This window comes from Ruditapes philippinarum, unplaced genomic scaffold, assembly GCF_026571515.1.
Source record: "Ruditapes philippinarum isolate M1 unplaced genomic scaffold, ASM2657151v2 ctg2826_1_1_1_1, whole genome shotgun sequence".
NCBI lineage: Eukaryota > Metazoa > Mollusca > Bivalvia > Venerida > Veneridae > Ruditapes > Ruditapes philippinarum.
Genome location: NW_026864770.1, coordinates 71270 through 88013, shown reverse-complemented (window position 1 = coordinate 88013; position 16744 = coordinate 71270). Strand labels below are relative to the sequence as shown.

Here is a 16744-nt window from a genome sequence, read left to right as displayed (position 1 = left end):
TCAAATCCTAATTTTCTTTTGTTCCTCTGAGACCAAATAATATACAGTTGTTGATTCAGATGGTGTTCAATAGTGCCTTGTAACACCGCAAAACGTCCGTACCGCAAAACGTACGCGTCTGGACGTTTTGCGTCGCATATCGTACACATGTGGACGTTTTGCGGTGCATATCATACTTGCTACGTTTTGCGGCGAGAGTGTGTCTTTGCGTCGCATATCGTCCATATTTTCTGTATTAAAATATATTCATTATAAACGTTACTTTTATTGGTTCTGTCACTTTCATATTGTTTCAGGTAAAGATATGACGAAATAAATATTAAAGTGCAATATTTTTGTGATCCTATATAATTCTGACTATTTTTTCTGTCAGTATAGCCGTCCTTTTCTGTATGTCTATAAATATATTCCGATCTTACACTGAACCAATTTATTACACTCCTGCGCCGCGGTTTATGTGATAATATAAAATAATTAATATCGCTTTAAACATCAAATAAACACGTTTCTCAGATGTCAAAGTAAGAAATAGGGGATATTTGTTTAGTTCAGTGTAAGATCGGAATCTATTTCACCGAGTGAGCACCAACATTTTTACAAACATGCAATTATAATATCCCAATTTTCCAAATTATGGTTAATTTGTGAAAGTATCATTCATTCGATTTGATGCCGTTGTATTATGGGGTCGTTTTGCACTTATCTGTATGTGCTTTAACCAAAATTAGGCAAAAGTGGCGTCCCCATATCAAACTGTACGGAAGTGTTTGCATAAACGGCAATGAATTGCACCGTGTGCGTGTAATAGATTGAAAGAGTACATATGTGGGCTCCAGTCTCACTGAGTGTTTCAAGTAAAACATGAAAACATAAAACAAAATTCAGTTATATACTTACCGACAACGGCCATATTTTCCACCGCTTCTGCGAAAGCTATGGCCAGTGTGCCCAGTGATAATGCTGGGAAAGTATGTTACGTTGGAGACAGTCAATAGGTTGGGGGACTCCAAACAGAATTGTCTATAGTAGGACTTCAAAGTAGAAACCTTCTGGCGGTGGTTTTTACCCATGTTTCCAGTGCAGACCAGATGTCTGATCATGGTGGGCCCTCTTCGCTGTTTGTGTGAATAAACTAATGGCGCATGCGCGATATCTACCTTCTAATGGCGCATGCACGAACGGATAAAACTTCTTAAAATATCAGAGAAACATACATTGTATTTTGTTTCGTAACAGACTTTCTATGTTACAATTCTTTAGAGAATTGTCCATGAGATGGAACCAATTTATTATAATTTTTAATAAACCTAATCCCATAATGACATATTTGTGATTTTTTTAATTCATACATTTTCAGATAAAATATAAAAAAATTACAAATTTCTATTGAAGGATCAAAACTCTAGAAATCAAGTAAGAGTTAAAATGGCATGCGTGTAACCCGGATGTACTTTGACAGTCACATGTATGCCACAAATCATGAATTATTGACTCTAGCATAATTATCTAATACCACAAAAACTGACGCACAATTTCCAGAAGTTTTTTTAAATACAAGGATAATTTGAATATTACTATAAAAAATGTTGACAGTGTTATACACATTTATATGATGAATACTAATATTGTGTTCTTAAATATTTTGATGTCTGATATATAAATAATTGGTTTTTTTTTAATCATGCAATTCGCCATTAACACACATATAAATTCTTTTGTGAATTGTTGTTATGTCAGTGGAATTGTCTACAATGGGCACATTATCCACACGTATTTCAAATATTAAAAAAATATCATTTGGATATTCTTATAAAATATGTCTTAAACTGTTTATAGACTTGTTACACTTTCATTTCCTTGATGGAAAATAATATTGTGTTCAATAAAAATTTATTATCATACGCGAGCGCACGCACGCGCGCGCGCACACACGCGCGCGCACACACGCGCGCGCACACACACACGCACACACGTAAACATATGTATATAGATATGTAATGTCGGATCATGTATCTGTATCACACAAAGGTTTTATTAGCTCGACTTTTCTATGAAAAGGGGAGCTATCCTACTCGCCCCGGCGTCGGCGTCGGCGTCGGCGTTGGCGTCACACCTTGGTTAAGTTTTTCGTACCACCCCACTTTATTTCAGAAGTATTACAAGTATGGCTTTGAAACTTACCATACTTGTTCACCATCATAACCTCCATCTACAGACAAGAGTACATAACTCTGTCAAGGTTTTTGACAGAATTATGGCCCTTTTTTGACTTAGAAAGTGTATTGAGCTTGGTTAAGTTTTTTGTACCACCTCACTTTATTTCAAAACCATTGGAGGTATTGCTTTGAAACTGACCATACTTGTTTACCATCACGACCTTCATCAACAGACAAGAGGACATAACTCTGTCAAGGTTTAATACTATTAAATTTATTTAAGGCTCAACTCAGTTTTTTTTTCTTTCTTACCAGCCCTCTTTTGACTTAAACATTTCAAACTTTGCTGCAGTGTTCAAGGGTATCACACAATTCAGTAAAATAATTCTTCACTAAATATCTTAATGCTCATGGCCATTGTTCACTTTAAAAATACAGAGATTCTTGTATTGCCTTTTACTGCAAAAACTTTTTTTATTGGCAAGCAATAAAAAAGTCGAGCGCGCTGTCTTACGGACAGCTCTTGTATAATTCCTTTATGGTTTGTTGTAACTTACTCTATACTACCTATGTGCCAATTCATTTTATCAAACCCACAGACGGCAGAAATTATTGTAGTCTCCGTTGCTTATTAAATTATCGAAAGGGGACTTGTGGCCAAGTGGTTTAAGTGTCTGCCTGGCAACTAAAGGATCATTGGTTCGAGCCATACTTTGGTCAAGACCATTATTTTTCATAATGACACCAGTACTGGTTAGTTCAAGGAAGCGGTTTCGCAAGTGATTATCATAAATTGCTAAATCGAGCTAAATTAAATTCATGTATGTTTAAACTACATTATCAAAACCTTTAAACAAATATATAGGTTTTTTATGGATAAAACATGTAGGCGTTAAACTAAAAATATAAATGACATACAAACATTTTTCGAAAACAGAAAACAAAAAATATCTATACATGGAATACCACATGTTTCATTTCTGGATTTTCCTGGTGAAATTCAACTGTAGCCAATTTCACATTTTTATGTAACCGTCATACTTGAAGCAATAGGCTTCCGAAGAAGTTTTCTAGCAAAATAAAAAATAAAAACAGACATAACAAAATGTATTTAAACCCATTGGACATACATTATTGTCAAGATTCCATCAGTAACACATTTTCATCTGGAGCAAACATAGGAGATGTACTTGACGATGTATGCGACGGAAGGTAATGTTATTTTGTATTGTTGTTGTTTGTTTGTTGTTTTTTTTTCTCGCCGGTTTAAACCGGTTTTGGTCTCGGCGGTCGGTCGACCTTTCCGGCTATTCTGGATAATTAACCAGCAGTTACATACTTCTTATCCGACTCCAACATGAGTGAGACACATTTTTATATTAACAAAATATTGTATTTTACAAAAGAAAAATAATAAATGAAAAACTGTGTGTTAAAGATAATAACATGAAAAAGCTGTCCGGTGATCGCCCGCGTACAGAAACTGATACGTCTGTATTTATTTCATTCATTCATTCATTCATTCGTTCGTTCGTTCGTTCGTTCAAATGATCTTTCAAATGAAATTTAGTGTCCTGCATCATGTATATGAACCGACTTTTTAAGACCGGGGTTTTCTTATACTACAAATACATTGTAATATACCTACAGACAGAGCAAGCCGAGTTTTTTTGTATTATTCAGTTTTAATTTGATTCTTAATAATTGCTACAAGTACTTTCAAACTTCCGTGAATTTTAGTTGCGGGGGGGGGGGGGGGGGGCATTTAGAGTACATTTTTTATCTTCTGAAGTGAACCCTTCACCATGGTTTGACAATTCAAAAGTACCCACTATTTCTTGAGTTACAAATGACAAATAAACTTATTTATTTATATTTTACACAGGACTCCCTTGTCAAGCTTTCCAAAGATTGCAGTGAATAAAAAGAATTCCAAATGGTACACCACCGATAATAGACGTCTTTGGGTTTTTAGACAACTTCGCAGACTGGGGAAATGCGGGGAAATCCCCGTGGTTAAGACTGGATCTATTTCGTCCGAAAAAATGACAACGAATAATGACGGTGTGGAGATTGAAGTCCGTGGTGGGATTTACGGGGTGTGGTTTTGGAAGCCTAACGGAGCAGGATCGAACCCAAATGGCACATACGCATGTACATGGCCCGAAAATAGTGTGCCAGTCTACCTTCATTCTTTTAAATACGACAACGACTCGGATGATTCTGACAGTGATGGGTACTTGTGATTAAATCGTACACAAATACTTTCACAAGACAGAGGCCGGTGTTTTATTGTTTGTTTGTATTATTGTTGTTGTTGTTGTTTTTTGCTGTTGTTTTTTTCGTTTTTTTCTTTGTTTGTTCCAAGTAGTTTCAAAATCCCCTAATTGTTGACCTTTGATCTCCAAGTGTGACCTTGACCTTGAAGGTTGGTTTATTGTTGAAGAGTTTATTATATCAAGATATTAATACTAATTTTAAAATCTTAATTTTTATCAATGTGATTGTTTTTATTTTATTTCTTTTTATTTTTACATTAAAACATGTATATTTTTGTAAATTTTATTGCCTCTCGCCTCTGTAGGTGCAAGTTTATAGTTTTTATATCTAATAATAGGTTTGTCGATAAGATAATGATTTTAAATCAACAAAATGTTGTTCGATTCTTTTATCAATATTTATCCTTATGATTTTTATAGAGATATTTATGTTTTATAATTTAGTATGCATGCAATATATAATTTCGCAATGTATGTACAACAAACTGTGATATCCGAGGCAGAGTGATTAAGGTCGCCAACTTTATATTATTTGCACAACACCGTTGTTGGTTCGAGTCCCGTGCCAGATTAATAATATCTGTCATATTTTGCGGTTCGGATCGAAATATCCGTCCGGAGGTGACCCGTCCTTTGGGTGGTAACGAGGCTTGCCGGGTTACCGCCCATGGGCGGGTGACCAAGGGACGGATATTCTAATTCGAACCGCAAACATTTGTCAGATATTTTTTCTTGCATATTCTACCATATTCCATTATATTTTAAATCCTTTATCTTTATTTTCAATGGAAATTTTTATCATTACAATCGTAACTACTTTCTTACAACAGCGTACGAATTACAACTTCATTCATAACCATCCTAAGCGTGCCATTGTACAGCACGCGACTCATCTGGCACCCCCCATGCCAGATGAAATTTCCGGCATGGGTAAAACTCACGGAAACGCCACTCTGATATGCAAGAAACTGAAACTGAATTCTTATATCTAGCTAGCTTATATATATTTACGGAAATATCGGCGGTTCTACGCAGGTCCTTCTTCGTCGGTAGAAGTTGAAATGCCACCAAATGACAATTTAAAAACAGTGTTAATGTATAACTAACTTAAAATCCAAACAAAAAATATGAAAAACTATTAAGTCGCACGGTTTTAATGCACATACACAAAAAGTTTGTACATACAGTCAATTGGCAAGGCCATGTGAGATTATCAGACTTTTAAAAAGTGTCATTTAAACATTTTGTAAGAAATTGGCATGATTTGTAAAAAATGCATACCCTATTATTACGTTAATACATTGTTTCGTGGTTTTCAGCTACATCTGTGTTGGTGGGTGTATTTGTTTTAATTGTTTTGTTATTTTTGAGATATATATTTTTATATTTAGGGAAAATATATATGTTTGTTTAATTTCCTTTCCGATAAATATATTTTCTGAAAACGTGTTTTTCGAAAACGAACGGTTATCTAAATATAATTATGTTGATATAGTTTAAGGTTATTTATAGCTATTGATGTACATGTATTTCAAATACCTAACATTTTATTTTATACTATCTATGTTTAGTTTATTTACTTACCGTGTTATTTAATATCACAACAACGTTATAATTTAGTTTAATTAATAAATTACTTAATGAATTTATTTATTTTGATAATTTAATAAATGAATAAATTAATTGTTTGATTAATTAATTGATTGATTGATTGACATTCTTATCATTAAATAATTTATTTCTAATAATCTATTTTTTATATTTATTTTCTTTTGCAGATGTAACTGTCAACATTTTTTATATAAAAGACATATTGTGATATTGACTGCTTTTTTAACATGGTGTTATTCTGTGATTAGTTAACAAAAAAAAACGCACTCATTCGTGGTTATAAACATAAATACCATTAATTTTGTTGAGCGTTTTTAAGTCTTTACTTTAAAGCTGTTTAAGGTCAAATTATGATTTGATGATTTACCACAAATTATATTTAGTGTCCAAGTTTAATGTCCAAATTTTGTTTGACACTAAATATGTAAGTATTCATCGGTATTTATTTCAATTTATTTTTGGAAACTGTAAGTTACTAACAGATTTTTTGAAAAATAAAAATGATAGCATTTCTGAGGCAGAATTGGCCTTTAAGGCAATAATGGTCTTCTATCATTTGTTACATATACATGTATAATTGATATTGTGTCATAATTTTTTATCGCATGTTATATGGTTTCATACGTTTTTCTCTGGAATATATATACTCATTGTGATTTTGTCTGTGATAATCAAACGTTTTATTGTTTGTTGTTGTTGTTGCTGCTGCTGTGTATTAAAATCATGTGATAAGCACCTCTTCAATATTTAGTGTTTTCTTTATTAATAAAGTTTATTTAGTCCATGCATGTGTTCACACGTACTGTCTCGGCCTTTATTCATAATCCAAAGTTTGACGGAAAATGCCGAGAAAATGCGATTGACTACGTAGCATATTATAAATGGTCAATATCGGAAACAATGTGAAACATATGCCATCAAGTTACATAGTTTAGTAGAATGTAAATTTAAATATACAATGTATAAATTGCGCATGCGTTCCCTCATATGAATTGTTATTGTATTGCCGCAGTCTGTGATTGAATTTATAGAAATGGTTTATGGAAGTTGGCTTGTCCAGTTTAAGAAACACTTAACGACAATGCATTTGTACCTGACTATGGAGACGCTTTTAAACAGGACACGTTTGTGCTAAAGGCTTTGCATTTGACATCTTTGTCATCCCAATTGCGAAAAATTGTCTCCCCTTAATCTTCAATGACCATCCATATACTATTATTTTGTTTATCATTACTGCGGACCAAAGTTGCTAGTGAAACAGATTTTTCTTTTAAAGGGAATTAGAACCTAATATTCATGAAAGAAAATAAAAAGTTGTCGAGTCCTTTGGTCATCTTAAAATCTAGACAAAACTTAATTTTTCGAGCTATGTTTATTGCCCAGAACTGTCCATTGCAAGGGGAACAAATAAAACGCTCTCTCTTTTTAGTTCTTTTTTTCTTCTTTAATTTTAATTTCAATCAATGGAAGACCCAGAACGTTATAAGAATAGCCGACAGGAGGATATGTTATCGTAGATAAGTAAGTTTTACAGGGAACAATATTAAAGGACATCTTACGGATCACCTACAAAAATAAGCATGTGTTGAACAATGCAATATATCACGATATTGCACATATTCTGGGTTATTTTGGAATGTATTGAGTATATTGTATATTGATAAATTAGACCGCCCTTCAGCTTAATGCCACCGCATTGCACACCACTATTTTGGCGCTGGGGTCCACAGGCGCTAGTCACATAATCAAATATTTAACATAATCGGTCTATATATGTATATAAAGATATCTTTATATACATATATAGACCGATTATGTAAAATATTTGATTATGTGACTAGCGCCTGTGCTGGGGTCGGGTTAAAAAGTGGGGTAAAAATTGACCCTTTTCCCCTCGTTATTCCCTCACTTCCCTGGGGTCGGGAAGCCGGGTTTCGGTATGCACTGTAATGATAAGAAGACTGTGTTGTGAAAAGTATAAAACGGTGTTAAATTGGCAAATTAGCAAATCAACAATTAGCAAATAAGCAATTCAGCAGTTGGCAAATAAGCAAATTGGCATGTCCCTACCGGCATTGTTAAACTAAATAAACAGATAAAACGAAAATTAAAAAATGGTATTCCAAATGTATCATAACCCTGCTATTTATTCTCCGGTACAGACCGCAGTTAAAGTCCGTGATGTCGGGAAGAACCGGAAAGTTGCGATTACATCATATACATGTTGGAATATCCTATTTGGAATTTCCTACAACAGATCAAATAGAAAATTTCGTATATCTTCGTGATATTCGGAGCAACAGACGTTTTTACGATAAAAAATAAAAACAAACGCGATTACAAAAGAAAAAAAAAGAAAAATGCTTTTAAAACCATCGGATATATATTATTGCCAAAATTCCATCAAAAACACATTTTCGAATGGGAAACAAATCGGAGAGACCCTGGACGATTTGTGTGAAGGAAGGTAGTGTATTTCTTTGCAATTTTTATTTTTTAGATCTTGTTTCAAAAAATATATTAAAAATCGAAAGAATAAGAAATAAGGTAAAAAAATCGTGTCTGTTTTTGTCCGATAGAAAATACAATCTCTATAAATTCACCTACCTTTGTCACTTTCCTGGTATCATATTTTACGAAGCGCTTGCTTAAATTTAATAAGACTAATAAAACTCTGGGGGAACCCGGACTACCTCTCAACCCAGGGGTCGTAGGTACGAGTCCTGCTTTGGACATGGCCAAATTTGCTATATCAATATTTAAACCCAGTTTTGGTTAGTGCTGGTGAGCGGATTCGAGAAAAAAAAGATGCAACTTTCTTCGCAATTGGACTTAAAATTAATCATGATTATTTATATGGTTGGAAATCAAAGCACAAGGGTTCAAGAATTGTATTGGCAGCGGCACTTCTTGCATTCCAACCAACTTATGGAATTTTACCATTAAATCGATGTCTGAACATAGCAAAATTATATGTGATATACATGTAGTCGAGTTTACAGTGTTGAGATCTATTTGTATTTTCTTATGTTTGCTTATCGTATTCAGAATTAGTTTATTTTTAAGTGACCAAGAATTAACTAAATAACAATAGTATGAAACTGCCATGGATTTCAATGACATTTTCTGCGTTGTTTTATTTGTTTGTTTGCTTGGTTTCTTTTCCAACCAATTGTTATAGAAAATGAAACTTGAAAGGTATCTCGTAGATTTTGGAGGGAAATCTTAAATTGTGATTTTTTTGTGCAGGACGTCTCTATCAAGCTTCCCAAAGATCCAGGTGACGCAAAAGAATTCCAAATGGTACACGACGGACAACAGGCGCCTTTGGGTTTTTAGACATCTACACAGGCTGGGTAAATGCGGGGAAATTCCGGTGGTCCAGACCGGAGACATCCCTTCAAGGAAAATGACAACCGGCAATGGCGGTGTATCAATTGCAGTTCGTGGTCGAGGCGGACCTGGAGGGGTATGGCATTATAAGCATGACGGTACAGGAAAGAACTTGGATGGCACCTACGCATGTACTTGGCCGGAAGACAGTGTCTGCGTCTCTTCGTCATATCATGATATTGATATTAACGACTATTTTTTATAACTTGATGAATGTTAACATGTCAACTTATTTTTATAGTTTTCTTTTATTTTCGGGCGTTTATTTTTTGCTTTGTTTTGATTTGTTTAAAAGCATTGTTAAGAAATAATTAGTGATAACGTTTACATGATATTAATAATATATCTTATATTATTACGTTAAACCTTTTGTCACGTTGCTGGTTCAATTGCTTTTTTTAAAATTTATTTTCATTTTTATCTTCTTTTTTTTTTTTTGGGGGGGGGGGGGGTAACATGTACATGTAAATTGTTTATATTTAGGAAAATATATAAAACTATGTTGTTTTTTTTCAGAAATAAAGTATAAATACATTTTCTGAAAATGATTTTTCTTTCGACATTGTCGGTTATTTTAAAATATAACTAGGGCTATTAATAACTGTTGAAGTATATTTATATAATTTATGTTTACATGTACCCTGTAATTTGATATCATGGGTACGTTAGCCTAAAATAGTTTAAGTTTGATTTATTTTATTTTTAATTTGCAGATATAATTTTATAACTTGTTTTATTTTAAAGGCGTATCGTGATGTTGATTGTTATTGTATTGCCACAGTCTGTGATTGAATTCATAGAAATAGTTAAAGTGGATTGGTCTCCAAAAGGCACATTTACCGTAAGAATTTCAAACATAGATAAAAACAACAGAAATGTACTATTTGGATTTTCTGATAACATATTGTTGGAAAACACGTTGATCAATAAAGTTCTAAGTTATTTATTATGAACAGTTATATGATGAAATAAAAAAATTTTCTGGCTGCTGTATAAATATTATTATGTAGATCTTATATAGGATCTTTTATCTGTTGCTAACAACATTCATGCATAATTCTTTCATGGTTTGTTATTATGTTTTGATACTAAAATATATATATATATATATATATATATATATATATATATATATATATATATATATATATATATATATATATATATATATATATATATATATATATATATATCTACTATCAAAGTTATTTTTATTTGTATAAACAGTATAGACCAATTCACGTTAAAACCATTGATGGCTTGAAACGTTACCAGTTTATTCAGTATTTTAAATACATTCATTTGTTAAGTTTTTTTCGTAAATACTTTTTCTGACCTTGTCACATTTATTATTCTGTCTTCACGTATCATTTGTGAATATATTATTCTAGCTTTATGTGTCATTTCTCACGCATATTATTCTAGATTCTAGCCTCATATGTCATTTGTCACGTACACTATTCTAGTCTCAAATGTCATTTGTAACATGTACCATTCTAGTCTCATATATATATTTTGTTACATGTATTATTCTGGCCTCATATATCATTTGTTACATATATTATTATGGCCCCATATATCATTTGTTACATATATTATTCTGGCCTCATATATCATTTGTTACATATATTATTCTGGCCTCATATATCATTTGTTACATATATTATTCTGGCCTCATATATCATTTGTTACATAAATTATTCTGGCCTCATATTTCATTTGTTACATAAATTATTCTGGCCTCATATATCATTTGTTACATATATATTCTGGCCTCATATTTAATTTGTTACAAAATTATCCTTGCCTCATATATCATTTGTTACATAAATTATTCTGGTTTTTACATATATTATTCTGGTCTCATACAGCATTTGTTACATATATATTCTGGCCTTATATATCATTTGTTACATGTATTATTCCAGCCTCATATGTCATTTTGTAACATATATTATTCTAGCCTCATATGTCATTTGTTACATATATTATTCTCGCCTCATATGTCATTTGTTACATATTTCATTCTAGCCTCATATGTCATCTTGTTACATATATTATTCCAGCCGCATATATCATTTGTTACATATATTATTCTAGCTTCATATTTCATTTGTCACATATATAATTGCAATGAATTCATGAATTTTACCCCTGGCATTTTGTCATTATTTACTGTTATGTTTTACGCCTTTTTTTCTATTTCATGTGCCACATATGTTACTATTTTTTATACCTCTCTGTGTTGTTTTTTTTTAACATTTTGTCAACATTTATTTATACTCTTGTCTGTGATAATCACTCTTGCCTGTTTGCTGTTGTGAAATGATTTTAAAACTAGTGTTATAATAAAGATACAAAATATGGTCTTTTAAATGTCTTTCCTTGTACATTTACGTTCATTTCATTTTCGTGGTGTTCGTTTCGGCCTTATAATTGCACAATTTTGTACCTGACCATGAAGACGCTTTAAAACAGGACACGTATATTCTTAAGGCTTTCAGGAGAAAACTAGCATTTTACTTCTTTGCCTTTTCAATAATAATGAAATGATTGTGAACAATTATCCTCCCTTTAATTTTCAGTAACAATAATTAAATAGAAAATTATTTTGTGATTGTTTTTGATGCATCAGTGGAAGGCCCAGTACGATATGAGAAGGACCGACAGACGGACATACAGCAAGCAGGCCCTACTGATCACAAAAAATCCCCACAAAAACAAACAAACAAGTGTTTAACAATGCAATTCTGGTTTAATTTTGGGATATATTTAGTACAATAATAAATTAGACCACCCATCAGCTAAATTCCCTCTCCTCTGCACTGCACACCGCTATTTTGGCGCTAAAGCCACCGCATTGCAGTTCGGGGCAAGTAGTGGCGTAAAGTTTTGCCCCTTTTTCCCCTCGTTATCCCCGCTCTGCCCTGGGGCCGGGGAGCCGGGTTTAGTGCATTGGCCTTATGCGAGTATACATAACTATAATATAACTGTTACCTTAAACTAAAAATATAAATACATGTAACAGAAGCATTTTCCGAAAACGTGCATAACGAAAGTTAACAAAATGGAATTCCAAATGTATCACAACCTCTCGTTGGTTATTCTGCACAGACTAATGTAAAAGTTCGTGATGTCGGCAAGAACCGGAAAGTTACGATTACACCATATGCATGTACATGTATGTTGGAATTTCCTATTTGGAATTTCCTACAACGGATCGAAGTTAACAAAATGGAATTCCAAATGTATCACAACCTCTCGTTGGTTATTCTGCACAGACTGTTGTAAAAGTCTGTGATGTCGGGGAAACCGGAAAGTTACGATTGCATCATATGTATGCATGTTGGAATTTCCTATTTGGAATTTCCTACAACGGATCGAAAGGAAAACTTCATATATCTTCGTGATATTGGGAGTAACAGACGTTTTTATTATATATAATAAAAGAACCGCATCTACAAAAACAATGCTTTTAAAACCATCGGACATATATTATTGCCAAAATTCCATCAAAAACACATTTTCGAATGGGAAAAAAATCGGAGAGACTCTGGACGATTTATGTGAAGGAAGGTAGCGTATTTCTTTGCAATTTTTTTTTAGATCTGGTTTTAATAAAATAATAAGAATGGATAATAATATAATTATAAAAAGTAAGTAAAAATTCGTGTCTGTTTTAATATTATTATTTTTTTTAGAAAATCAATCTCCATCAATAGGTGCTTAACTCTCCTTCCTTATTTCATATTGATTTGAGGCCAGTTAAAAAATACTCGTATTCTGTAACGTCGCGCTTGCTTAATTTTAATGAGACTCAATAACAGTCTTTCTGAATATCTTAACCGCATTAAAACTCACCCCTGATGGTTCCCAGAGCGATTATCTAGTGGTTGAAGTGACAACCGCTCAACCCAGGGACCGTAGATTGCAGTCCTGCTTTGCTCATGACCAAGTTTGCTAAATGACACCAGTATTGGTTAGTGCCGGGAAGCGGACTCGAAAGAAGTTCAAAAAAGCTGCACCTTTCTTTACAAATGCAATCAATATTAGTTATATAAAACAAGTAAAAATAAAATCAGGATCACTTGATACTGATCCTGAACACGGGGCCAAGGATATCGTTTTATCAGCATGTGTAATTGTCAGTGCCATACTGAATGTAGATTTGTATTAGCATCTACCAACAAATCAACCAACCAATGGAATTTTACCATTAAAGTCGAAGTCTAGCAGAAACATATAATTATATGATAAAGTCGATATAAATTGAACCAGTTGTTAAAGAATGTTCTTTTTTTAAAAGTATTTTTAGAAAATTAAGCATTTTCTATTTTGTGAAAAGAATTAATAGATCTTTAAAAGTTGAGATTTTTTTTTGGTACAGGACGTCTCTGTCAAGCTTCCCAAAGATCCGGGTGACGCAAAAGAATTCCAAATGGTACACAACAGATAACAGACGTCTTTGGATTTTTAGACATCTATACAGACTGGGTAAATGCGGGGAAATTCCGGTGGTCCAGACCGGAGACATCCCTTCAAGGAAAATGACTACCACCAATGGCGGTGTATCAATTACAGTCCGCGGTCGAGGCGGACCGGGAGGGGTATGGCATGATAAGGGGACAGAGGACCTAAAAAGGAAAACAAATGTATTTCAGTATGACCAGAAACACAATTCCAAATATTTAAAAATCTGTTTCACAAGCAGATAACCAGTTGCACAGCATTATTCAATGATATATGACATACATTGAAGAAAATAATAGTTTGCATAATAATAATAATAAAAAATTGCTCCTTCAAAAAATGACTGACAGCAATTTATATTTACCCCCACCAAGCCAAAATCACACCTAAAATATACCAATATGGGCAATCTTCATGAAGGTGCAGCATACTCCAGAATCCGCCCGATTCCTTTAAAAATATCAGTAACACGCAGTGCAAGCTATGGCATTTTCAGAAATGACAAATAAAGTGTCTGTCATACGTTTAGATTTTTCACAAAATTTATCTGAAATTTCTTACTTGTTTGGCGCCAACTGTCAAAGCTAGATTTTTAACTTTTTTTCACCTCCATTCGGAGAGTCAGAAATACATACTTACAAAGCTACCAAAATGATTAGTTTCGGGTAAAAAACAAAAATATATCTCATTTCCTACACACAAACAAGAAAGAATTACAATGACAGAGAAATATCAGAAGTTATCAGTACCTTCAAAACACCATGTCTGAGTTATTAAAAAATTTGACGGGGCCATCATTCGAATATGTCCCCTGCCCCCTAAGCATGACGGAGCAGGAAAGAACTTAGATGGTACCTACGCATGTACTTGGCCGGAAGACAGTGACTCCGACGATTTCGGATATGATTTTTCGGATAACGAGTGTTTCGGAATGACTTTTGGTAATTTTTACCATTTGTTAGACGAGGTGAAGATACGGTATTTTTGTTAAACAGATCAGTTTGTTTTTCGTTTTGTTTTTGTTTTAAACTTCTTATTTTTAAGCCACGCTTGATGAATATGTTTGATCGTTACTTATTTTTTAAAATCTTTTTTAAGTTATAATGATATACATGTAGTTTTAACAAAATCAAAAATACATTGTTTTAATAAATGTATTATCATCCTAACCAGGTTCAGTTTTTTTAATCAATTGATCTAATGTTTTAAATAGACTATAGATCGGTTATTGACCTTTATTTCACTTGTTTAATTCTCTTATTATACCCTTAATCGTTTTATCATTTACCCGTGTCAGTTTGTTTGATGTTTTATATGTAGATCTACTATACGCAATGCATGTTTTACTTAAGTTTCAGTGTTTAATTTATGTTTCAATTCACACAAATCAGTTAGAAACAAAGTCGCATGATTACGTCATTCTTCGCCATGTTGCTGGTTCAATGGCGTTTCCTTTTTGCTTTAAGTCATTGTTAAGTATTAATTAATAAGGTATTAGAAATGTATTCCCTTTTACCTATTATAACGTTAACTATTTGGGGGTTTAATGGAATTTTTGTTGTTATTTTTTGTTTTGTTGTTGCTAATTTTATATAATGTATATTTATTTAGGGAAATACATACATGTGTTTCTTTTTCGAAAATAAGCTATAAATACATTTTCTGAAAATGTTTTTTTTTCTCTCGAAATATAGACATTGCCGGTTATTTTAAAATATGATTAAGGCTATTAATAGCCGTTGAAGTGTATGTTTACATGTACCCGGTTATTTCGTTAGCCTAAAATAGTTAAAGTATTAGATCTATTTATTTTATTTTTAATTTGCAGATATAATTTTATAACTTGTTTTATTTTAAAGGCATATCGTGATGTTGATTGTTATTGTATTGCCGTTGTCTGTGATTGAATTTATAGAAATAGATTAAAGTGATTGAATTTATAGAAATAGATGAAAGTGATTGAATTGATAGAAATAGATTAAAGTGATTGAATTTATAGAAATAGATTAAAGTGATTGAATTCATAGAAAGAGTTTAAAGTGGATTGATCTACAATAGGCACATTTTCCATAAGAATTTCAAAATTAATATAGATAGATACAAAAGAAATGTATCATTTGGGTATTCTTATAAAATTTACTGGAAAAATGTTAATTAAGTTTCAAATTTAATTATTTGTCACATATATTATTCTAGCCCCATTTTTCCTTTTGTTACATATATGTGTCATGGAATGCAAAAATGGGGTTTCTTGACCAAATTTTTGATTTTCACTTTTTTTAATTTTCTAAAACTATGAAATATCAGAAGTAATTCCTGAAAATTTGAAGGTCGTGTCTTTCTTATTTACAAAGATATACATAATTTTGTGAGTATGATGTCCAGTAAGTAATTAAAAATACACATAAAAATCTTTGATCTTTGTGATGTTTAAAGGTGCATGAGGAAAACAACTTTTGAAGCTAAAATGAAATTTGTGAAAAAATTGTTTTATGTTATTAAAGTTAATAAATGTTGTAGAATATTTTTGGAATACAGCCACCATAATTAAAGCATCATTTACATTATGTTGCCTAGCAACGGACCTATTCCTGGGTTCTTCCTGGCCTTTTTCGTGTAAAAAGTTATGTGCTAGGTTTATTTTATAACACTTGCAAGTATCAATACGAAATATATTCTTCTTTCACATTTGCAAATGGTTCTATTGCATTTCTTCAGTGTTAACAGGAGATATTACTGTTGAGAGATATCATAATACAACTTCAAAAGAAATAAACACAATGTCCATTTATAATTCATTTATTAACTTTATTCAGATATTTACTCTGACAGCAG

The 16744-nt window shown here is 32.4% G+C and overlaps 2 protein-coding genes and 1 long non-coding RNA gene across 3 annotated transcripts; all 3 read left to right on the top strand.

The window, feature by feature from the left end:
- Positions 1 to 3113: 3113 nt before the first annotated feature.
- LOC132726747 (uncharacterized) lies at positions 3114 to 6824 on the top strand. Its single transcript, XM_060712101.1, has 2 exons — positions 3114 to 3368; positions 4042 to 6824. The coding sequence occupies exons 1-2, from the start codon at positions 3262 to 3264 to the stop codon at positions 4400 to 4402; spliced, it is 468 nt and encodes a 155-aa protein (XP_060568084.1). The 5' UTR covers positions 3114 to 3261; the 3' UTR covers positions 4403 to 6824.
- Positions 6825 to 8191: 1367 nt separating this feature from the next.
- LOC132726749 (uncharacterized) lies at positions 8192 to 9822 on the top strand. Its single transcript, XM_060712103.1, has 2 exons — positions 8192 to 8513; positions 9296 to 9822. Exons 1-2 carry the CDS (start codon positions 8407 to 8409, stop codon positions 9642 to 9644), a joined length of 456 nt encoding a protein of 151 aa, XP_060568086.1. The 5' UTR covers positions 8192 to 8406; the 3' UTR covers positions 9645 to 9822.
- A 2370-nt stretch (positions 9823 to 12192) lies between these two features.
- LOC132726746 (uncharacterized) lies at positions 12193 to 15030 on the top strand. The gene is made up of 2 exons (XR_009625246.1): positions 12193 to 13015; positions 13827 to 15030. It is a non-coding gene; the product is annotated as an uncharacterized LOC132726746 (long non-coding RNA).
- Positions 15031 to 16744: the final 1714 nt, after the last annotated feature.